The sequence below is a fragment of the Chiloscyllium plagiosum genome, unplaced genomic scaffold, assembly GCF_037043375.1.
Source record: "Chiloscyllium plagiosum isolate Xiang-an unplaced genomic scaffold, Cpla_swu_hap1 HiC_scaffold_45, whole genome shotgun sequence".
Classification (NCBI taxonomy): Eukaryota; Metazoa; Chordata; class Chondrichthyes; order Orectolobiformes; family Hemiscylliidae; genus Chiloscyllium; species Chiloscyllium plagiosum.
Window position 1 is genome coordinate 5,227,356 of NW_028270183.1, and position 25,234 is coordinate 5,252,589.

Here is a 25,234-nt window from a genome sequence, read left to right on the forward strand (position 1 = left end):
ATCAGTTTCCACCGGTAGATGGGTCAGGAACCGAAAGACATAGATTGATTGTAATTTGCAAAAGAAGCTGTAGAAAGAAAACAAGAATAGATTTCATGCAGTTATCGTGATCTGGAATACTCAGAGTAGGAGGAGAATTGCCCAATTGGAACTTTGAATTGGAAAGGTTATATTTGAAAATGAGAAAATTGCAGGTTATGGGGAAAGAGCAGGACGTGGCACTAATCAGGCACATCTTTCAAGGAACTGGAAAATTATCTATCATTTTTGGGAAGTGCATTTTTGTCACAAATGCGAAATTTCCATTATGTTTACTGCACATGTGCTATGCGTACATGCCTGTACACGTTCTGCATTTCTGCACATGTTGTATTTGTAGGCATTTGTAAGTGTGCTGCATGTGTGAACATGCCTGCGTGAGTGCGTTGCATGTGTGAACATGTCTGCGTAAGCATGCATGTCCGTACAGGTGGTGTGTGTGTGTGTGTGTGTGCGCGCGCGCGTGTGTAAGTGCACCTGTACGTGTGCATCTGTGTGTTGTCTGTGCATGCATTGTATCTCTGAGGTTGTGTGTATTCAGGTGACACCACACTCTAAAATGAAGCAACAGGCTGAGCATCAGAAATTGTGGCTGAAAGGGATCAAGGGATATCGGGGGGGTGTGGGCGGTGTTGGGTGGGGCTGGGATTATTGTAGTGCACTCACTGTTGATCATATTGAATGGCAGAGCAGGCTCGAGGGGCCGAATGGCCTATTTCTGCTCCTATTCTCCATGTATTGTATCACAGAGTAAGACAGACAGGTGATGGACATGAGGTCTGTGGTTTCTGTGTCCTGAAGGTGTGCTTTAAAGGCTCTGGATTCTGTCTTCAGGTTTTGTTTGTCACCCAGAAAATTTCATGGTTTTGTTCATTAAGTTCATTTTACATCTAATGGGACGTGTGAGGGACAAACACGGCAGAGAATGGATTTGGACTGAATTCAGTGGATTTGTTACAACAAGTAGTAAGTAGGTAGGTTTTGTTTGAAGGAGGGTTTTGAGGAAAGGTTAACTCTGGACTCAAAATGTTAACTCTGTTTCTCTTTCCACAGATGCTGCCAGACGTGCTGAGTTTCTCCAGCAATTTCTGTTTTTCTTTCATTTCAGATCCCCAGCATCTGAAGTTCTTTGTTTAAGTGTGTTTTAAAGAATGGTTTCAGGGGAGGTTGAATCACTTGGAACCCAATTTTAAAGAGCTACAAAGATGCATTAGTAAAATCAAATCATACAATTCAGCAGAGAAATTCAATGAAATAATTATTGCAACCCAAAATCCCAGTTGCAGCAATTTCGGTAAAAACTGGGAACAATCTCTGAGTGAGATCTGCCCTCATTCATCAGCACAGACTGGTTCTAGTAAGCAGCATTACCAATGCAGCCTTCAAAAGGTTCAACATTATTGTGGTTAAACAGAGCAGTTATTAAAAACCTTCAAGACCATAGCTTATAAAACAATTATTAAATAATATTGTAGTGTATAGTGAAACAAAAAGCCGGACACTCAGGAAGATACAAACCCCGTGTCAAATCCAGGTATCACATCCTTCCCCCCGCCCCCAGCCAAAGCAGAATGGTGTCACCTTCAAGATTTTAGACACAGAGGGAAAGATGGCCAGGCATGAAGGAAATCAATTTGGGAGTTAGAAATGTAACCGTCTCCATTTTGGATAGGCTGCTCAAACCTAGCTGGATTAATCTAGGCTGCTAGTGTTCAGAGTTCAATCTAGGCTGAGTCCTTGGACAGCTGGCATATCCATTTAATATCTGCCCTAGTCACCCACAGCCTATAGCCTGTGTGCAATTCCTAACTCTTTGATATAGTCATTCCTCCCACCGCCCCCCACAACTGCTCAGATCCTTTCATTTTGTAATGTTCACCAATGCAGAATAAATAGTTTTTTGTATCTGTACCTCTAGACAGTATTTATGTGCACAAGATGGTCAGGTTTGAGTGTATCTGGAACTTGTGGGTCATTCTAGATTGAACCCTAGGACTTTGACCCTTCCTTCCACGGTAGCTCCCATCACGGAGCAGATTCCAGGGAAGACCCTGCCTCTCCATCATGACTAGCTGCGTCAAAGGCTTGCTCTGTATTCAGTACGTCCGATTCGAGGTTAACGCCTGTAGTGTCCGAGATAAAGGAGTGGTAAGCATCTCCCTCTACCATCAGCAGCTTCAGTTTGGGAATCCAGCTCTTGCGGACCACCCGACGGGCATTGGTGCACATATCCGCTGCAATGGCATTCATCTCACTCTCCTTGAAGTTGGGGGCGAAATTCTGGCAGTAGACTGCAGAGGTTGGGGGAGGGAGGTGTTAGAAAGAATAATACCAGAGTTAGAGCAGTCTTACTCACTCATCTGAACAATTCAATACTGCAGTTTCATTTAATCCATTCCCAGTTTTCTCCTCTTCAAAAGGCCCAGAGGCATTTTGGGGTATACAATTAAAACCCTGGGCTGGCCTCTAGCGTCTAGTGAAAGTTCAGTTGGCTTGACAGCTGATTTGCGAAGCAGTGAGATGCCAACAATGTGGGTTCAATTCCCACACCAGCTGAGGTTACCATGTAGGACTCTCCTTCTCAATCTCTCCCTTCACCTGAGGTGTGGTGACCCTCAGGTTAAACCACCACCAATTGTCTCTCGATGATGAGAGCGCAGACATATGGTCTGGTAGGGCTATGGTGACTTTAGCTTTCAGTGCAAGACTAGGCAAGTGTGTTTGTGAAGGGGAATCCCAAACAGACTCAGTCTAATCTTCAGATACTTTGTTAGTGATCTCTCTAAACCTATCAGAAACTAAAACGCCAGCTAATTACCAAGACAGGGGTTTGCACTAAGCAGGAGGGATTGATCCAGTAGTTCCTATCCCAAAGCCTTTTCAAGTTAAATTCCACTCCCAGGGTGGCCTATTGATGTGACAATTGATGTTCACTGACTGTCACTGCCCAAAAAGTCCTGAATGTACTTTGTAAACAGAAGCTGCAAATATTTACCAAACTATGCAGATCACAGGATTGAACTAAATTTTAGTCTTAATCTGATGGATTGTTCAATTCTGCCTCCTCTTCTTTAAAATCCTCCTCTCTAATCAAACCTTCAGCAACCCTTCCTTCTTCAGGACACTGTCCGGTTTTCTCTGAAGCTACTGCTGTGAGATGCTGTCGGCCATTTCATGTTAAACTCACCATATAAACACAGCCATGGATTTTCACAAGAATTTGCCAAGGAGATCTCACCCAGAGTCTAAAACAAAAACAAAAATTGCTGGAACAACTCAGCAGATCCAGCAACATCTGCTGAGAGAGATCAGAGTTAACATTTCAGGTCCGCCGACCCGTACTCAGAACATTGAGCAAAGGTCACCAGACCCGAAACGTGTGGGCGGCACTGCTGCCTCATTGCGCCAGGGACCCGGGCGACTGTCTGTGTGGAGTTTGCACATTCCCCCATGTCTGCGTGGGTTTCCTCCGGGTGCTCTGCTTTCCTCCCACAATCCAAAGGTGTGCAGATTAGGTGAACTGGCCATGCTAAACTGCCCATAGTGTTAGTCAGAGGGAAATGAGTCTGGTGGTTTACTCTTTGGAGGGTCGGTGTGGACTTGTTGGGCCGAAGAGCCCGTTTCCACACTGTAGGGAATCTAATGTTAACTCTGATTTCTCTTCACAGACCTGCCTGAGCTTTTCCAGCAATTTTTGTTTTGTTTCTGATTTACAGCATCTGCAGTTCTTTCGGTTTTCACTCAGAATCTACTTCAATTTACATAATTGAAAGAAAACGTACTCAGTTAGAAATATGTGTGTTTATAGTGCAGTACGCTGGACAGCCAGAAAGCACTGCTGATAGAAGGAAACAGTCCAAAATTTGAGAGGAAGAATTAATTTGAATAAGTGCTTTGTTGCTCATGTAATTACATGGTTGATGCAGCAGGTTCATTTTCCAGGATATACCCAGCCAGCAAGTGAAATGAAAGAGGACAGCTGCTTTGACATTTGGCCAGGTAGTTCCCCTTAACCTGCTGCAGTAACAGATGACAGCAGGAACTACATGACAACTGGGGCACAAAGAAGCAATTTCTAAAAAAAACACACAGAACTAATTAGTCTTGGTCATGCCTGTACAAATGACTGACAGTTCTAAACACAGTAAGATACATTTATTATTATACCTCACTGATGCAGATTTGAATGGCAATTCAGAATTAATTGTGGTGCTTTAATTTTCTAAAAAGAAATTAAATATGTGGTAATGAAGAGGGGTGAGAAAATACAATGTGCTGACTTCTTGCTGGGGAGACCGTGTGTGGTCATCTATAAAGTTCTGGCACTTCAGTCATTTCCTTTGGTGTGGGTTGAGACAGTGAGTGTTGGCAGCCTATTTGACAACAGCAGCATCACTGCGAGGTCCAAATGTACCAGCCCCTCCACAGCGCAGCTATGTTGGGCGACTTTCAGTAGAGCTGCAGTTTATAAACACTATGCATATGTAAAGATTCAGTCAACCTTTACAAATAGCCTCTGATTTACTGGCAGAAGGCTGCCAAGTACTGCACAATCTCACAGAGATTGTGGTGTTCTCCTGGCACAGCGCCAATTCCCCTTCTCAGCAAAGATGTCACGGGAGGCAGTGTGGCTGTGATCTGGGTATTTCTCTTGTCGGGAGAAACAGGAGGTCTTCCAGAGGGAAACAATGTCAGCAACAGTCTACAGAATTCTGAGTTACCACAGGACTGGGGACAACGTACGAATGTCCCTTTCAGACATCTGGTGATTTTTAACTACACTAAGTTCCAGTCATATTGGGCTTGTAACATAATAAATCATTCCAACACAGTCCACATAAAAAGTCAAAAGCTGAGGACAAGCCAAGATGGAAACCTTGATCCGAATGACCAAAACCTTGCTTGACATAGGAACCATAGCTGCCAAGGTGGGGAGGGCAGGGTTAGGGGAGGTGCACAGGGAAAGGTGAGCGATGGTCAGGGGCAGGATGGAGATGGAGGAGAGCTGGGGCAGCGTTGAGGGCAATTACAGTGGGACTAAGGAGAATGTGAGGGCAGAATGATGGTTAGACAGTGGGGAGGTACATTGGGGATAGGGTGGGGTAACGGTTGAGGGGTGACGAGGATGGTACATTGGGGATAGGGATAGGAATAGGTGGAGGCGGAAGGCTGAGGTAGATGGCGAAAAAGGCCAGAGTGCAGAATTCCCGGAGCGTTGCTGGGTTGGAGGAGGATACAGAGATAGAGAAGGATGAGACCAAGGAGGGAAATGCTAACAGCGTTGAAAATCTTGAAGTTGAGATGTTGCTGGAGCAGGGATAGTTGAGCATGGGTATGACAAAGGAATGGTTTTTGGAGTCAGCAATAGAGGAGCTGATGCAGAGAGAGTTGGGCAACATTATGATGGTAAAATTAAGTGATGAGGAGGTGAACATGTGGTTGAAACTCAGGAAGGGGTCAAATAAGACACAAAAGGTTGTGAGTGGGCTGCTTTAGCCTTGGACATTGATTTGGTTTGATTTATTGTCACAAGGACCAAGATACAGTGAAGAGTGTTGGTTTGTGTGCTCTACGGGCAGATCATAACACACAAAGTACATCAGGGTAGCACAGCAGAACAGAGTCCAGAATACAGTGTCCCAGCCACAGGGAAGGTGCAGAGACAGAGAGACCAACATTAACATTTGAGAGGTCCATTGAAAAGTCTGATAACAGTGGGGAAGAAGCTTTTCTTGAATCTGATTGTACATTGGTCAGGTAGAGTGGCAGACTTTTGTAGCGTCTACAGAATATTTATAAAGAAATTCAAGGGCTGACCTGTGAGTGCAGGTCTCACTATACTCACTTTTCACAGCATTAAGGACCCGACTATCCAGAGGTTTCCTGCTTGGGTCATTTGTAGACGAGCGAATCCCAGTGCCACAGCTATTTGCCAGTGTGTTCCTGAGGCAGGAGAGGGCATCAGCATAAAACGTATCCCATTCAGAATAATATCGTCGTGCAAACTTCAGGTCTCCTACTCAAAAGTCGGCTCTTTAGAGCAAGCTCCTTTCTATCCAATGCCTGGTTTGCAAAACTTTCAAAGAACGAGGCTGAAATTACAACTTTATTTCCCACTCCCAGTCCTCCTTTGCTCTACTGTGAAAGCATGGCTTGCTCTGGGATTTGGGATCACAGGCACCGATTGCAAGAAGACTAGATATCACCAGGCCGTTCAACCACGGGGGCATCTTCTCCTCGCTGCTGACCGCGAAATGCAAAGCTCCAGGATATAATGGGAGAAAAACAAGCAGAATAACTATGCAAAACAGTACCTAACGTACCTCGGGAATCATCTCATCTCATCCTTGGCTTCCTTCTCTCTCAAACATCCCAACACTTCCCTGCGTATTTTGTTGGACTCTTTTCTCATATAATCGTTCCTGCTCTCCAGACCCTGGCTCTTCCCTAACTCCCAATTTCCCTGGCTTTCCAGCTTTAACATCATCTCTCTCTCCCCCTCCCTCTCAGTGCGGCCTGTCTGATTTGCCGAGTCTCTCTAACATTCTTCTGCTGGAAATTCCACTTTGTTTCTTACCGGTCAAAGAAGGATGCCAGCAACCTTCGAAGGAGGACTTTGTGACGCGTTCCTGCACATACGTGGCAGTTCATTAACTGGGCTCGAGTGATGAAGACACTAGTTCCTGTAAAAATATAACAAATCAAACTCAGGAGGTATTCACAAACAGGAGCATCGGTCAGGAGTGGAACAGCTAGGGAGTGGAGAGGCCTGACAAAATGTGAAAGATTCCTGACTTCCCAAAGCCTGTCCATCATCTACAAGTCAGGAGTGTGATGGAATACTCCCGACTCGCCTGGATGGGTGCAGCTCCAGCATCACTCAAGACACTTGACACCATCCAGGACAAAGCAGCTCACTTGACTGGCACCACATTCACCAGCTTCAGCATTCACTCCCTCCATGAGCAATGCACAGTAGCAGCAGGGTGTCCCATCTACAAAATGTACACGCTAACCTCCCAAACCTGTGAACTCTACCACCTAGAAGGACAAAGGCAGCAGATTATATGGAAACAGCCTACAAGTTCAGCTACACCCTGACCTGGAACTATATCGCTGTTCCTTCACTGTCACTGGGTCAAAGCCTACAAATGACCTTCCCAATAGCATTGTCGGTGTACGTCCATTTGAAGGACTGCTGTGGTTCAAGAAGGCAGCTCACCACCACATTCTCAAGGCAGTTATGGTTTAGCCTGCAATACCAACGTTCTAGGAGTGAAAGAAAACACGAAAGAAACCTTGAAATGTGGGCAGTACCTGTAACAAGTTCCAGCTTTTCAGTGGGGTCCCCCTCTGCATAAAGCTTGGGGTGACATCGGTTACCAATCTGGGTGATCAGCTCAGCTGGCAAGGCCGCCAGGTCCCTCCTCATCCGCACTCTTGAACGGGCATCTGTGGTCAAGTGATCAGGCAGGGCATCGACCCGCTCGACTGCTGGCAAGAGAAACAATGAAACGAGTCTGGTGAAGACATTATATAGAACATTCAACATGAAAACAGGCAGATTTCCAAGTCACTGTCCCTCCTCCGCCCCTCACCTTCAACTCACACTATCAACGACCCACTGAGTGTGACTGTGAACAGTGTGCTGGGAATTGAGAGAGCAAGGGGAATCTTTCTAAACAGCCAGGTTTGTTTGTATTTCACCCTTAACATTTATCCGAAATTTACTGCTTAAATTTGAAATTTAAACCAGGCTTCAGCAGGAATATACACTGGAGAACAGTTTACGTTGGACAATTAGCTTAAATTGTGCTTTCTATCCCTAGAACGGAGATAACTCAGAGTGCGTAAAGAGAAACATCTCAGTGAAACTTTGAACAAAGTGCTGAGAGTCGGGTGAATAAGGAAATTTAAATGAGAAGGGGAAGGTGGTGAACCTTTGTTGTTTCTTACTGTTTCACCCTGTAGGAATTGGTTGTTGCTCTGACCCAGGGAAGAAGTTAGAGACATGCAGATGCTGGATTGCAAGGTAGACAAGCAGGAGACTTCCAGGGAAGAAGTTAGCTGTTTGGTGAGTAGCTGGTAAGTGGTGAAGGTTTATTTCCTTTTTATGGTTTAAAATAGTTTAGGAACTGTTAGTAAAGTCATTAATGCTTTTAAAAAGTAAAATAAATAATTGATTGAAATAATTAAGGATCTAACTAAAACACATTAAAGATGTCAGGACAGGCAACATGTCATGGTTGTAGCATTTGAGAACTTCTCAATGTTTACATTGGACCACAATGGCAATGATGTGGAGGTGTCGGTGTTGGACTGGGGTGGACAAGGTCAGAAGTCACACGACACCGGGTTATAGTCCAACAGGTTTATTTGAAATCACAAGCTTTCACAGCGCTGCTCCTTTGTCAGTATTCATAGTTGGACTCAGACAGTCATTGAGCTGGAGACCAGGTTCTAGACACTATGGCACATCAGGGAGGGGGAAATTGTCTGGATGTGTTGTACCAAGAGGCAACCACATCGCTTAGGATGGGGTCTTCTGATTTGATAAGTGGTCAGGGAAAGGAGTGTGTGAAACTGCTACCCGAGCAGCAAAGGGGACCACCAGGAAAGAGTTTCAGCCTTTGGAATTGTTCAACAATTTGTGATTCTTTCACCAAGTTTGGATGTGGGTTGGGGCTGCAGGGCAGTTGAGCTAACTCAACATGGCACGTGGTAGAGGAATCCATTTATGTGAGGGGAGGGAAAAGGACTGTAATGGTTGTAGGGCAAGCTATGTTGAGGGGGATTGACACTATTCTCTGCAGCAAGGAGTGAAACTTCAAATGGTTATGTTGCTTGCCTGGTGCCAGGGTTTGGAACATCTACTCAGTTCTGGTGAAGAACTTGCAGTGGGAAGGGTAGGATGCTGTCATTGTTCTCCATGTAGATACCAACGACATAAGTAGGATAGAGAAACAGGTTCTGCATAGTTAGTAATGAGGAGCCAAGTACCAAATCTACAGAGAAGGCTAGAGGCTTAAATAATAAAACAATATAACTAAAGACTCTGTCCCTAAGTGCACAATGCATTTAAAGCAACATATATGAACTGATGGAATAAAACACAGGAAATAACATCACCAAAGGAAATGACATCACCAACCCAAAGAAACCCAAACATATAAATAGAAAGCAGGAAGTTTCAGCATTGATTTGCATAAAGTCCACTGAAGATGTTACCGAGTAAGGTAATGAAACGTCTGGAAAAGAACCTTTCAGCTCAGCGAGCAAATCTACATCCAAAACCTCAACCTCAGCTAAAATTCTTCTCAAAACTCATGCTTTCAATTTATATGTTTGGGTTTCTTTGGGTTGGTGATATTATTTCCTGGGGTGATGCCATTTCCTGTTCTCTTTTTCTCTCACAAAACCCTCTCTACATGACCCTCTCTCAGTAGTATCCTTACATACAGATAAGGAAAACGTGAGGACTGCAGATGCTGGAGATCAGAGCTGAAAATGTGTTGCTGGAAAAGCGCAGGAGGTCAGGCAGCATCCAAGGAGCAGGATAATCGATGTTTCGGGCATGAGCCCTTTCCTGAAAAAGGATGCTGCCTGACCTGCTGCGCTTTTCCAGCAACACATTTTCAGCTCATACAGATCAGGAAGGACACCACTTCGACTGGGACAACACATCCATCCTAGGACAAGCCAAACAGAGACACGCACGAGAATTCCTAGAAGCATGGCATTCCAACCGGAACTCTATTAACAAACACATCTTCCGCCCTCGAGAGGGGAAAAAAGAACAGGAAATAACATCCCACAGGAAATGATGTCACCAACCCAAACATATAAATATAAAGCAGGTATCATGGACAGTGCTTCATCTGAGGACCACTGAAGATGTTACCTAGTAGGATGACAAAATGTCTGGAAATGAACCTTCCAGCTCAGGTGAACAAACCTACATCCAGAGAAAACTAAGGCAGCTGCCTTTGCGGATGATGTTTATCGATTACTCCATCTTACAGCTCCTTCCACCCTGCTGTAGTTTTACAGGTGCTTCCTGTATTCACAGATTTTTGTTTTGAATTGCGCTGTTTTAGAGATGGTAATGCCCACCTCTGGAGTAGGAGGGTCTTGGGGCTTGAACCCAGGTCTCCTATCTGAGAGGCCGGGACACTACCACTGCACCATAAGAACCCTCCCATCCCTATTTTAACGTATTTTTATGATCAACCTGTTCAGAGATATTGTTACACCCCTCTGGAGCAGGTGGGATTTGAACCTGGGCCTTGTAGTTCAGAGGTAGGGAAACACTGTGCCACAAGAGGTCCCTATCATCCATATATTGTACTCAACCATGACATCACCACAGGAAGTGATATCACCAACCCAAACATAGAAATAGAAAGCAGGAATCATCAGCAGTGCTTCGCCCAGAGGGCCAATGAAGATGTTACCCAGTATGGTGACGAAACATCTGGAAATGAACCTTCCAGCTCAGTGAGCAAACCTACATCCAAAACCTCAACCTGAGCTACAAATCTTCTCAAAACCCACTGTGCTCAAACAATTAATGGCTACCATCTGTTTCTCTTAACCGTAAATAAAGGCATTAACAATCTCGATTATTTTATTAACCAGCCGTTAACAATGGGAGTTTTGGTATACATGCAATGGGGAGGATTCTTGTGGTAATGGCCCTACCTCTGGACAGGTTGATTGGAAAATACGTGATGGGTTGTGTTTGAAGATAATGCAGATAAGTAAGAGAATGTCATTGGTTAATCCAAAACTGTTGGCTGAGTCGCAAACAAAGGCTGCAGAGCTGTACGTCTGAGTGACAGGAGAGCTTAATTTGATGCTCCCCTTACTAGGGGTGGTAGATGGGGTTTAACTCGATGTGTTTGTTGAGTTATCAACAAACACATTGAGTTAGACCCCATCTACCTTCTCCTGAGAAAAGGAACAATAAGTGACTTCACCACAGGAAATAACATCAGCAAAGGAAATGACATCACCAACCCAAAGAAACCCAAACATATAAATAGAAAGCAGGAAGTTTCAGCATTGATTTGCATAAAGTCCACTGAAGATGTTACCTAGTAAGGTAATGAAACGTCTGGAAAGGAACCTTTCAGCTCAGCGAGCAAACCTACATCCAAAACCTCAACCTCAGCTAAAGATCTTCTCAAAACTCAACAAAACAAAGTGAATAAATACAATCTGATTGCAATGACACAGACATAACTGCAGGATGATATGGATTGGAGCCTGAATTTGAAGGCTAAATGACATTTAGGAACAACAGGAAACTAGGAAGAGGAGGAAGAGGTACACTTCTGTTAGTTAATGCTGGTATCAACAGGTTACAGCAAACAGGGTGAGGAGCTTGGGTAAAAGCATGCCGAAGGTTGCAACTCTTGCACCGATCAGGTTATTCCAGTCATTTGGTTTATCTCCAGCACCACTTCATGTTTAATTTTTGGTAATTATCTCTCTGCCTCATTTATCCAGATTATAGGCCATCCCTTTACTTGTTATTCAGCTATTGACACTTTACTCACACCATCTTGACACTTTTGATCACCTGCACTCACACCAATTGTATGATCTTTTGATCTCTCTGCCTATAAATTTTGTGTCAGTGTGCTTCTCTCTCACTTGACCTGGCGAAGGGGTTACGCTCTGAACGCTTGTGGTTTCGAATCAACCTGTTGGACTATACACCGATGCTGTGTGACTTCTGGTTATTATTAAAGACATTATTCCAGGTCACTTCGAGAAAAGGCAAGGTAATCAGTCAGAGTCAACATGGTTTTCTGAAGGGGAGATCATATCATGAGGGGCATGGAAAGGATAACTAGACAAGGTATTTTCTCTGAGGTGGGGGATTCTAGAACTAGACAACATAGGTTTAGGCTGAGGGGGGAAAGATTTAAAAGGGAAACTTTCTCACACAGAGGGTGGTGTGTGTATGGAATGAGCTGCCAGAGGAAGTGCTGGAGGCTGGTAAAATTATAACATTTAAAAGGCATTTGGATGGGTACATGAATAGGAAAGGTTTAGAGGGATATGGGCCAAGTGCTGGCAAATGGGACTAGATTAATTTAGGACATCTGATCGGCATAGACGAGTTGGACCAAAGGGCCTGTTCCCATGCTGTCCATCTCTATGACTCTAAGTTATTGCAGTTCTTTGAAGAAACTATATACTGTGGATACATGGGAACAGCTGGATGTAGTGCACTTCGACTTCCAGATGGCATTAATAAGGTGCTACAAATGTTAAGGAAAATAAAATGCATAGTGTTGGGGATAATGTATTAGCGTTGGTGGAAGATTAGTTAGCTAACAGCAAACAGAGTAGGCAAAAATAGGTATTTTATGGTCAGCACAATGTGAGTGATATGCCACAGGGATCAGTGATGGGGCCGCAATTTCAGATTCTCACCTACCCTGATAATCTCAGACTCCTTTGTTAGTCAAACATATATTTCAGGCACAATATTCAGTGCCTGTGTCTCCACTGCTTTCTGGGGAAGGAAGTTCCAAAGACTCAAAATGAAAGACCCTTTTTATTTCAACAATGCTCCTTAAGTCTGTCCTGAAACATCCATCCATCATCCAGCGTCCCAGTCCCTTTCAGGATGTAGTATGCCTCAACAAGATCTCATTTTTCTAAACTCCAATAGGAACAGGCCCAGCCGATCCAACCTTTCTTCATAAGGTAACAGCTCATCCCAGCATTCAGTCATGTGAGCTTTCTCTGAATTGCTTCTAACACGTTTACACCCTTAATTAAATAACAAGTCCAAAATCACACACAGTACTCTAGGTATGGTCTCACCAATACCCTTTTGAGCTGTCATACATCTTTACTTTTATATTCCATTCCCTTGCAATGTTCCATCTTCCCCCTCTTGCTGCATCTGTTTGTTGTAATTCATGTACCAAATCAGCCAGATTCCTCTGTACCTCAGAGTTCTGTCATCTCACTCTATTTAAATATTATACACTGCTTTTTTATCCTCCTGATGAAGTATTTTCTTGCAAGTCTCACTCTAGAAATCTGAGCACAAATTCTCAACAGTCACTCTCAGGAATTGAGGGTGTGAGAAGCACTACATTAATGCAAGACTTTATTTTTTTTTAAAAAGGCACCTAAGAAGCTGATGCCTTTTTCTCCACTGACTCCTCTGACATAGAGAATGTCCTCACACCCTAGGGTACGGAGTCATGGAAACCCTGGGAATTTGTCGTCAGATGATGGGTTGTCCCACAGGAAGAGAGACAGATAGCCAGCTCGATTTCCAACAGAGCCCACTGAGCCTTGTGCTTGAGAAAAGGAAGAAATGGATAAATGGGAATCTGTCAGGTGGGACTAGACTGGGTTGGGATATCTGGTCAGCATGGACGAGTTGGACCGAAGGGTCTGTTTTCACGCTGTACATCTATGACTCTATTTATAACATGGAAATATCTGAACTGCCTCCATTTTGAGAGTAAGGTGTTTTGGAATATTATAGAAAAGGGAGAAAATGAAGGGCCACATTGTTTTTCCTTCTACTTACTGTTGCCCAGAACAAAGCAATTCCAGTCACCTGTCTTGAGCATCAAATTAAGCTCTCCTGTCACTCAGACATACAGCTCTGTAGCCTTTGTTTGCAACTCAGCCAACAGTTTTGGATTAACCAATGACATTCTCTTACTTTGGGCATCTATCTGCATTATCTTCAAACACAACCCATCACGTATTTTCCAATCAACCTGTCCAGAGGTAGGGCCATTACCACAAGAATCCTCCCCATTGCATGTATACCAAAACTCCCATTGTTAACGGCTGGTTAATAAAATAATCGAGATTGTTAATGCCTTTATTTACGGTTAAGAGAAACAGGTGGTAGCCATTAATTGTTTGAGAAGATTTGTAGCTCAGGTTGAGGTTTTGGATGTAGGTTTGCTCACTGAGCTGGAAGGTTCATTTCCAGATGTTTCGTCACCATACTGGGTAATATCTTCAGTGGCCCTCTGGGCGAAGCACTGCTGATGATTCCTGCTTTCTATTTCTATGTTTGGGTTGGTGATATCACTTCCTGTGGTGATGTCATGTTTGAGTACAATATATGGATGGTAGGGACCTCTTGTGGCACAGTGTTAGTTTCCCTACCTCTGAACTACAAGGCCCAGGTTCAAATCCCACCTGCTCCAGAGGGGTGTAACAATATCTCTGAACAGGTTGATCATAAAAATACGTTAAAATAGGGATGGGAGGGTTCTTATGGTGCAGTGGTAGTGTCCCGGCCTCTCAGATAGGAGACCTGGGTTCAAGCCCCAAGACCCTCCTACTCCAGAGGTGGGCATTACCATCTCTAAAACAGCGCAATTCAAAACAAAAATCTGTGAATACAGGAAGCACCTGTAAAACTACAGCAGGGTGGAAGGAGCTGTAAGACGGAGTAATCGATAAACATCATCCGCAAAGGCAGCTGCCTTAGTTTTCTCTGGATGTAGGTTTGTTCACTGAGCTGGAAGGTTCATTTCCAGACATTTTGTCACCCTACTAGGTAACATCTTCAGTGGGCCTCAGATGAAGCACTGTCCATGATACCTGCTTTATATTTATATGTTTGGGTTGGTGACATTATTTCCTGTGGGATGTCATTTCCGGTGGGGATGTCATTTCCTGTTCTTTTTTCCCTTCTCGAGGGCGGAAGATGTGTTTGTTAATAGAGTTCCGGTTGGAATGCCATGCTTCTAGGAATTCTCGTGCGTGTCTCTGTTTGGCTTGTCCTAGGATGGATGTGTTGTCCCAGTCGAAGTAGTGTCCTTTCTGATCTGTATGAGCTGAAAATGTGTTGCTGGAAAAGCGCAGCAGGTCAGGCAGCATCCTTTTTCAGGAAAGGGCTCATGCCCGAAACATCGATTATCCTGCTCCTTGGATGCTGCCTGACCTGCTGCGCTTTTCCAGCAACACATTTTCAGCTCTGATCTCCAGCATCTGCAGTCCTCACGTTTTCCTTATCTGTATGTAAGGATACTAGTGAGAGAGGGTCATGTTGTTTTGTGAGAGAAAAAGAGAACAGGAAATGGCATCACCCCAGGAAATAATATCACCAACCCAAAGAAACGCAAACATATAAATTGAAAGCTGGAATCATGTACAGTGCTTCGCCTGAGGCTCACTGAAGATGTTACCTCGTATGGTGATGAAACATCTGGAAATAAACCTTCCAGCTCAGCTAACAAATCTACATCCAGAACCTCAACCTGAGCTACAAATTTTCTCAAAACTCATGTCTTAGCTTTCTGTCTCACTGATGGTTTGGATCAAATCGACATCCAGTACATGTGCACCAAATGCTCCCCACCGCGTGTGCATCAAACAGCTCATGTCAGGCAGTTACATACCTTGAGCAAGTTCTGCACTGGACATCGGGAACAAACACTCTCCTGATGATATAGGAAATACTGAGCTTCTCCATTTTACAGCTGACCTGAAAATTCTACCCATTCCTCTGGGGGAGATGATATAGGAGACTCAAATTCTGGGAGATGACATGGAAGACAATGTTTCCGATAAGAGTAGCAGCTTTTGGATGTAATTCTGAAATGGAGCTGGCTTACCTGGTGACCCAACATTCATCATGCTGTACATAGTGTACATGTTACAGATCTGTCTGTAGTGCTCCTCTGTCATATCGTCGCCAGCTTCTTCCTCCTCATCCTCTTCATTCTGGTAGGAGTTGGGACTGTCACTGGTGTAGGCACTGGATGTGCCAGGGCTGGTGCGGTCTGAGGTGCCCTGTGCTCCCGCTGCACAGACCTGCTGCCGACTGGCAGGGGCTCCGTGTGAAACCCGAGCCAGTTTGGAAGCAGCACCCCCATTCCCTTCCCCCCGCTGGCCGCTCTCCCACAGGCGCTTGCCGATGGGAGTGAACTGCACAGTGTCCAAGTCAGCCTGCTCTGTCTTGACACGTGATACTAACGAGAGGGGGGTGGCTGCCAGCGAGCGCGAGACCTGGGCAGGACTCGGGGGCTCTGAGGGTGTCTCCTCCACGTGGAGGCCTTGGGAGTCGCACCGCGGCGAGCTGACCTTCAGGCAGAACTCTGTCTCCTTGTCCATTATCTGCTGGATCTGGAGGAAGCCGGCTGTGTACATCAGGAGGAACTGGTCACCCATATTCATGCTGAGCCGGCCGGTGTAACAGAACGCCAGGATCTGCTGGAAGGACTGTGGTTGGACTGCTGTGGGAAGCTCAAAGCTGGTGCAGTTGTTGGAACTGAACAGGTCACGGAAGTAGGAACTACTTGCTGCCAGGACTGCACGATGTGCCTTGAAAGCTTGTCCCTTGACAACGATGGAAACATCACAGTACAGGCCCTGGAGTCGCTGGTCATTTAGAGATTCCAGGATATTATTCCCAAAGTTCGGAATCTCCATTTGCAGGGTCTGAGCCATGGTACCCACTCAGCACACTGCAGTATCTGCTAGGATAGAAGAGGAGACAAATGCATTAGCATTGATATGCTTAACGTGTAGCATTTCACCTGCAAAGTTCAGTCTGACACACTCACTCAGGGCTAAATGGTTGTGGGTTTAGCTCCTACTCAAGAAATTTGAGCACAGAATCGAGGCAGACCCACTTTGTGCAGTGCACATCTGAATGAATGAAATAGGAGCACAGACTGACCATTTGGCCCCTTGAGCCTGTTCTGTCATTCAATAAGACCATGACCAGTCTTTCTCCTGGTGAACAAGAATCTATCCACCTCTCTCTTCAAAATATTCAATGATTCCACCTTCTGAGGCAGAGAGTTCCAAAGATATAGAATCCCTTGTGTGTGTGTGTGTGTGTGTGTGTGTGTGTGAGTGTGAGTGTGAGTGTGAGTGTGAGTGTGAGAGAGAGTGTGAGAGAGAGAGAGAGAAAGTACCTCTAAATATCTGTCCTCAACGGGTGACCTCTAGTCTTAAGACAGCATGCCCTAATTCTGGACTGACTCACAACACAAAATATCCTTTCCGCATCCACCTTGCCAAGACCGTTCAGGACCTCATATACTTCAACCTAGTCACCCCCCCTCACTCTTTCAGACTCCAGTGGAAGTGAGCCCAGTCTGTCCAAACAATCATTTGAGGTATCCATCTTGTAAATCTACTCTGCACCACCTCCAATGTATTTACATTCTTCCCTAATTAAAAGAGACCAAAACTGCCCAAAATTCGAGATCTGGTCTGACCAATGCTCTGAATAACTAAAGAATCACATCTTTACTTTCATATTTAATTTGTTTCAGAATCATTGATAGAATTTCATTCACTTCGTAATTACATGCTGTAACTGCATATCAATGTTGTGTGACTAGTGAACAAGAACAATTTCCACTGTACCTCAGATTTCAAGTTTAGTTCTCCAAGTAACTCACACACTGCTTTTTTATTCTTCCTTCTGAAGTGAATATCTTCATATTTTCCCACATTACACTCCATCTGCTAAATCCTTGCCACTCACTCCTTAGAATCCCTACCGTGTGGAAACAGACCATTCAGCCCAACACGTCCATACCAACCTTCCGAACAGCATCCGACCCAGACCCATCGCCTTACCCTTTCTCTGTATTTCCCATGGTTAATGCAACTAGCCTACACATCCCTAAACACTTTGGGCAATCCGCCTAACCTGTACATATTTGGACTGAGGAGGGAACTGGAGCACCCGGAAGAAACCCAGGCAGACACAGGGAGAATATTCAAACTCCACAGAGTCACCCAAAGGTGGAACTGAACCCAGGGCGACATGGTGGCTCAGTGGTTAGCACTGCTGCCTCACAGATCCAGGGTCCTGGGTTTGATTCCAGCCTCAGGCGAATGTCTGCGTGGAGTTTGCACATTCTCTCCATGTCTGCGTGGGTTTCCTCTGGGTGCTTCGGTTTCCTCCCACAGTCCAAAGATGTGCAAATTAGATGAATTGGCCATGCTAAATTGCCCATAGTGTTCAAGGATTTGCAGGTTAAGTACATTAGACAGGGATAAATGTAGAATAATAGGGGAGGGATGGGTCTGGGTGGGTTACTCTTCGGAGGGGTTGGTCTGGACTTGTGGCGCTGAAGAGCCTGTTTCCACACGGTAGGATTCTATATAAAAAAAACCCAGCTCCCTAGTAATGTGGGGCAGCAGCGCTAACCACTGAGCCACTGCGCTGACTAGTAATACCCAATCTTTCTATATGGGGTGCCACACTGTCAGAGGTGATACCTTGGATGAGGGCCCTGCCTACCTATCACTGAAATAACTGCTGGTTATCATATTACTGTTTGGGTAGTCTCACTGTGCAGGAACACATGGCTGGGTTTTAAATGAAGGCTTTACAAACACCAGCCACATCTTGGAAAAGGATGAACAAAATCCCTGTTCTTTCTTCAGGATTTCACATCCCTCAGAATTATTGAACTCGAATAAGCAGCTTGAACTGGATATTTAACTCATTGCTATTTGTGAACTCGAGTGCTTTGCTTTCCCATGTAGCAACACTATTGCAAAAAAAAAAATTAGCCTCATTGGTTGCAAATTTTGATGGCCTGAGAACAAGGCTCTATGTGAATGAAAACATGCTGCTCTTTATAGAGAGATTCTGGTGGTTTCAGAAGCAGATCGGACTGGTAATCACCAAGATTCCACACAGCAGCACTTTCCGCAACAGGATAGCTACACATGGTTCAGGGGCTGGAACCTATTCCCCCCACCTGGGGTAGGTTTCTTCTGGTGCGGGAAATAGACATTTCTTCCCAACAGTGAAAACAAAAATTGCTGGAAATCACAGCGGGTCAGACAGCATTCATGGAGAGAGACTCTTCATCAGAGTCTCTAACAAGCTCGAAATGTTAGCTTGTTCTCTCCCCATGGATGCTGCCTGGTCCACTGTGATTTCCAGCATTTTCTGTTTTCAGCACAGATTCCAGCAACCGCAGTATATTGCTCCTACAGTTCTTTCCAATAACTAATTTCAGACTTCAAGTCTTGTTCACAGGTCACTCCAGCCTGACCATCCAGTTTAGATTAGATTCCCTACAGTGTGGAAACAGGCCCTTCAGTCCAACAAGTCCACACCGACCCTCTGAAGAGCAACCCACCCAGACCCTCCTCCCTCTGACTAATGCACCTAACACTATGGGCAATTTAGCATGGCCAATTCACCTGACCTGCACATCTTTGGACTTTGCACCACTTTAACTCAAAATGACCAATTCCAGACAGACATTTTTTGAGGTAGTGATGGTGGGCATTTCATGAAGATTGGAACTGCTGAATGAACCTCCACGCTTTACACGATTCTCCTGCTCCTCGGATGCTGCCTGGTGTGCTGTGGTTTTCCAGCACCACACTCTCAACACTTCAGCACCAGCCTCGCTCTGTAGGCTCGTGTCTGTGAGCACACTGAAATCAGGCAGCATACAGAGTAATGCAAGGGCACGTGTAGCTGCAGTTTCATTTCCAGTTTGTTCCAGGAGGGCAGGACAGGTTATAACATGGATGAAACTCCTGTTCAAATATCCAGTAAAGCTAGTTTAAAAAACAAATTATTCTGTCTCTGGAATGCTGAAATGGTTTCTCAGGCAATGCGGGTATTCATCAACTCCAGTCTCCAAGTTTCCAGCTTACCTCAGATGGAGGTTAGCAAGGGGTATTCATATAGGACTGGAGTCACATATAGACCAAGGTGGGTAAGACGACATTAGTGAACCAACTGGGTTATTAAGACAGTCCCACACCTTAACGCCACTTTTATATTCCAGGTTACTTTTATTTAAGAAAATAAACTCAAATTCCCAACTGCCGTGGTGGGATTACAGTTCATGGTCTTGGATGATTAGTCCAGTTTTTAGGACTGCTGGTCCTGGAACAGATTTTTTTTTTACTATATTTCAATATTGAGGTTAGCGTGATTCTAGTCTTTCCACACATTCTCTAGACTATTAAGAGTCAGGTCAGGAAAGGTTCCACAGGGAGGAAAAATGTTTGCGGTAAAATAAAAGTCTCACCTTGCAGAGAAAGTAAGTTTTGAACTAGTTGTTTTGTAGTATAGAATTTGAGTATTGCTGAAAAAGACAAATTTTGTCAAAGCTGTTTGCTTTGCACTCATCAGGACAATTCGCAAGAATACAAGCTCAGGAGGAAAACCAATAGCTGCCTTCTGTTTTTAAATGGATATGTTAACACACAGGACCCTGCACTCTGCAGACAGAAAGAACACATACAAACACAATGCCCTATTCAACTCAACAAAACAGGCAACAGCCATTCACTGGTTCACGTCTCAGGGCAATGCCTTGTCCAGTTAGATTCAACCTGCCTGGGATAAAATTTAAACAAAGCCTGACTGTTAACTGTCAGTCATCATTAATGGGTGCAATACCTCAACCAATAAGAGTCCACTTGCCAGCCAAAGAGCACTCTCTTCGCGTGTAGTATAAATGGTGGTTTCCCCCTTGAATTGATTTTCTTGCAAAGTGTCCTGATGAGCGCAAGATGAAAACCTCGACAAAATGTGCCTTTTCTCAGCAATGCTCAAGTCTTAATTCTTTTAAAAAATGATCTTGACATTTGATGGTCCTCCCTTTGCTTGGACCTAACTGTAACCTTGTGACTGCAACATCAAACTGAGCAGCAGTGAGGTTGCTGACAGGAAGGTACAAAATCTTCACTCTCAGGTCGGTTGCCATAATGCAGAATGGAAGATTTGAAGTAGCATTTGAAGTCGGATATTAAAAGGTTCTCTCACAGTTTGGAGATTTTCATTTTGTTTGAATTAACTTGTTTGGATACAGTATAACACACCTTGGGGATAGGCGGGATTTGAACCTGTACCTTTGACCCAGAGATAGAGACACCATTACTGTGCCACAAGACCCCTAAGTTTGGAGTTTATTTTTGTCAAAACTCTTGAGGGAATTAAACTGTGGCAGTTAAAAAGCAACATCTTTAATCACATTGAAGCTCTTTAATTATTCACATCCAATGCAGTATCTGTCACCTGCATATTAATATATCAAGTGCTGCAGAAATCAGAATTAAGCCCATAACCTTTAACAGAGTACTGATAAACATAATGAGGAATTATCTCAAATTGTTTTTGCCATGGACAACACAATAATCAGGAGAAAAGTAGGCCATTCAGCCCCTCAAAACTGCTTCACCATTCCAATAGATCATGACTGATCTGATTGTAACCTTACATTCACATTCCTGCCTACCCCCGTTGCTTAACAAGAATTTCTTCACCTCTGCTTTCAAAATAGTTAATGTTTCAGCTTCCATCACCTTTTCAGGAAGGAAGTTCTAAAGACTCTCATTCTTCAGAGAACTTTTTTGCCTCATTCTGAACCAGTGACCCCTAGTTCTAGATTCTCCCACAAGATAGACTGATTTGATTTATTGTCGTCTCATGTACCGAGAAACAGTGACAAGTGTTGTTTTGTGTGCTCTACAGGAAGATCATACCATACAAAGTGTATCAGGATGGCAGAACAGAGTGTAGAATACAGTGTTACAACCGCAGAGAGACAGAGATCAGAATCAACATTTGACAGGTCCTTTCCAAAGTCTGATAACAGAGACGTTAGAAGCTGTTCTTGAACCTGTTTGTTTTTGTATTCAAACTTTTATATCTTCTGCCTGACGGAAGAGGGTGGAAGAGATTGTAACCGGGGTGAGGGGGGTCTTTGATGATGTTGGATACCTTTCTGGGGCAGATGGAAGTATAGATGGAGTCAATGGACTGGGGCTGTGTTCACAACTCTCTTGCAGTCTTGGGAACAGCAGTAGCCTTACCAGGCCGTGCTGCATCCAGATAGGAAACTTTCTGTGGTGCATCTATAAAAATTGGTAAGAGTCCTTGTGGACACGGTGAATATCCTTAGCCTCCTGAGAAAGGAGAGGCTTTGTTGTGCTTTCTCGATCATTGTGTTGGCATGGGTGGATCCACCCAGTCAAGATCTCTCAGGATCTTCGAGGTTTCAGTCAAGGTACCCCTTACTCATTAGGCAACCCGCTGTTGCAGGTAATCATCTAGTAAAGCTATTATCCACATAAACTGCTCTCTCATTTATCTGGATGTACATACTTAATTTAATTGCAATGTTTTCTCACAGTTAGAGTGGAAATATTATGAAAGTTGCTCAGATGCAACTATGCAACTCAGGACACCAAAATCTGCAGTTTAGAGTCTAATCCTCTCCATCTCAGTTGATCCAGGAACATCACAGGCAAATGTTCTGAATAACAACATGTATGCATGGAGTAATCTCACCCCAAGGGGCTTCATGAATGTGGTGTCAAAGCGACAGGTTAGAACATGTAACTAAAGGTTTGCTTAATGAGGTCTGCCGAAGTCCCTTTGGGATCATATCTCTCACCGCTCCCTTCAGTGATCATATCTCTCGCTTCCCCTTTAAGCGATCAATAATCCGACTCCTTCTTCATCACCTTTCACCTCTTGGGAACCCTGGTCTCTCTCTTTCTCTGATATACGCATCCTTCCCTCATACAGCCCCTTCATCCCCAAACAGTGACCAAGGGATGGAGCTAGTAAGGAATGGCACCATAGCATCAGTAAACTCTCTACCCCACAGCGGATCATCTCACAGAGGCACATTTCTGGATTCAAAATCTGTTTCCATTAAGAAATTTGGTGAAGCCTATAGAGCCATATGAGCCCCACTCCAGAAACTCCACAGTCACATTTCAGGGCTAAAAAAAAAAAATCACACAACACCAGCTTATAGTCCCAACAGGTTTAATTGGAAGCACTACCTTTCGGAGCGCTGCTCCTTCATCTGGTGGTTGTGGAGGACACAATTTATAGCAAAAGGTTACAGTGTAATGTAACTGAAATTATACATCGAAAAATACCTTAATTGTTTGTTAAGTCTCTCATCTGTTAGAATGACCATGTTAGTTTCTCTTCTTTGATACATAAATCTCAAAACTTTTTTTCACTTGAGAATGTAACTTTTTAAAAAAAGGTTTTGTGATTTACGTATGAAAGAAGAGAAACTAACATCGTCATTCTAACAGATGAGAGACATAACAAACAATCAAGGTATTTTTCAATGTATAATTTCAGTTACATCACACTGTAAACTTTTGCTATAAATTCTGTGTCTTACAATTGTGTACTCCATAACCACCTGAAGGAGGAGTAGCACTCTGAAAGCTAGTGCTTCCAATTAAACCTGTTGGGACTATAACCTGGTGTTGGGTGACTTTTAAACTGTGTACACCCAGTCCAACAGCAGCATCTCCAAATGTTTACCTTGAACACTGAGCTGAGTTTATCTGAACCCCACACTAAAGCATTCACTGCCAGTTTTGTTGTTGGAATAACCCACTGATATTCACTATCCTTACAGACAGAGACACACGTGATGGAAGTAAAGAGAATGTCAGTAACAGTGAAAATTGAACTCTATTGCATGAGTTGTGGCCTTTAAAGAGGGTTGAGTGGGGAGGGGTGTGGAAAATGGGGGAATGTTAAAAGGAATGAGATAGGGTAAACATAAACACAAGATTATAGATAATCTCCAGTTCAGAAACAATTTCAGAATAACAAGAAAATTGAACGTGGATGTATTAGAGTAGTTTGCCTGCTCTGCTATAGAGACCAATTCAGAAGGAAATTGAAATCAACATAATTACTGAATGTAATTGTCAAGAGGTAAAATAACTGTCATGTCACTCACAAGCTATACAAAGTTTTACATTTTTATAAACTTAACCATGTGAGGTTATTGGTTTAGTGCTGGGGAGACAGAACTGGTATCCAGTGGCAGCACTAAGACTCCCAGGCCAACCAAGGTCAGTTAGCTGCAGAGGAAAGGTAGTTGTCTTATACCCCAAAGGTTGTTGGATCTCTACAGTATCTCCAGCCTATAGCTTCATCAAACCATGCTGCCAATTTAGTAGCAATCTGCTGGAGTGTGCCTGTGGCCATGAATAGCTGAATAGAGACTTCCCAGGTTGATTAGAGACTGTAATGCGGACTTTGATCCTGTTGTACTGGGCTGGGTTTGAATAGGAATTTTTGGAGATACACTGTAACACACAAACTAATTTTCCTTTTTTCTGGGAACATTCAAAGCAATCCCAGAGATTGAAACATAGGATTCCATTTTTAAACAAAATTTAATTTTAAAAATCCTACCCTTTGGTATTAAGTAACCTGAACTTGACTGAATCACAATTTTAAAAAAACTTTATCATCAAGAGGTTCCCAAAACCAGAACTGTACTATAAAACACTGCATACAACTTAACTCTCTCAGCAAATGAAGACACAGAATGCAGGCATATTACAAACAAATTGTTTGTGTCTTATTTTGACTAAGCTTGCAGATGCACATAATGGACAATCACTTCAAAACACTCTGTCCATGAGTGTTTTGATTATTTCCAGTTACTCCACAAATCACCCAATTCTGACTGAAGTCGGGGGGATGGGGAGGGGGGGGGGGGGGGGTCATATCCTGACAGCTTAAAGAAAAAACAAGTTTGCCCACCATCATTTTTTCACTGTTTGAAAAAAAACTGATGGAGAACAGGCAGAAGAGTGGGAAGGTGGGATAGGGAAGAGGGGGTGAGGTGGAGAAAGGGGAGCTGGAATGGGGAAGGGAAGCAAGGAGAGGGGGGGAAGGGAAGGGAAGGGGGAAGGAAGGGTGGGGGTGCTACATAAGTTCTGGAAGTATTTGGGAAGTGGAGCTTGGTCAGCTTGCAGCAGGTTTTTATTTTTTAAGAAAAGTTTTGTGGTTTTTCCCACCACCACCTCCTCCCCCATCCCATCCCCCCACAAGATACAATCCTCTCCCCAAATCTCTTTCACTCACACAAAAGGGGCATTAAATCAGGGGGGATGGGGGGGGGGGGGAGGGGAAGGGAAGAGAGAGAATAAAATAAAAGATAACCCCGCTCAGGGTCTGTCAAAGCTGATCATGGGGAGGCTTTGAGGAGTAACTGGTGCAGCTTGGAGGCCAAAGCCTGTGCTGGAAGCTCACAAACTCACCCCAGTGTCTCTCAATGCTTGCAGCAGCCATTCATTGTCAGGACAGCCAGCGCCTAGCAACCGAGCGCTGAGCGCGCCGATCGGAGTTCACCCCCGCTACCACAGCCAGTCCTCCAGGCTTCGGAGCCAAACGCCGAGCACATCGATC

General features: G+C 44.1%; 1 protein-coding gene across 2 annotated transcripts; it reads right to left on the bottom strand.

Annotated features, from left to right (window-relative positions):
* Positions 1 to 1,392: 1,392 nt before the first annotated feature.
* On the bottom strand, positions 1,393 to 25,167 carry nacc1b (nucleus accumbens associated 1, BEN and BTB (POZ) domain containing b). 2 transcript variants are annotated; one of them, XM_043695000.2, is made up of 6 exons: positions 25,087 to 25,167; positions 15,660 to 16,520; positions 7,357 to 7,530; positions 6,617 to 6,722; positions 5,885 to 5,982; positions 1,393 to 2,330 (listed from the first exon to the last, which is right to left on the bottom strand). In XM_043695000.2, exons 2-6 carry the CDS (start codon positions 16,492 to 16,494, stop codon positions 2,065 to 2,067), a joined length of 1,479 nt encoding a protein of 492 aa, XP_043550935.1. In that variant the 5' UTR covers positions 16,495 to 16,520; positions 25,087 to 25,167; the 3' UTR covers positions 1,393 to 2,064. The 2 variants fall into 2 exon arrangements, with proteins under 2 accessions (XP_043550935.1, XP_043550931.1); XM_043694996.2 differs by having other exon boundaries at positions 7,357 to 7,533.
* Positions 25,168 to 25,234: the final 67 nt, after the last annotated feature.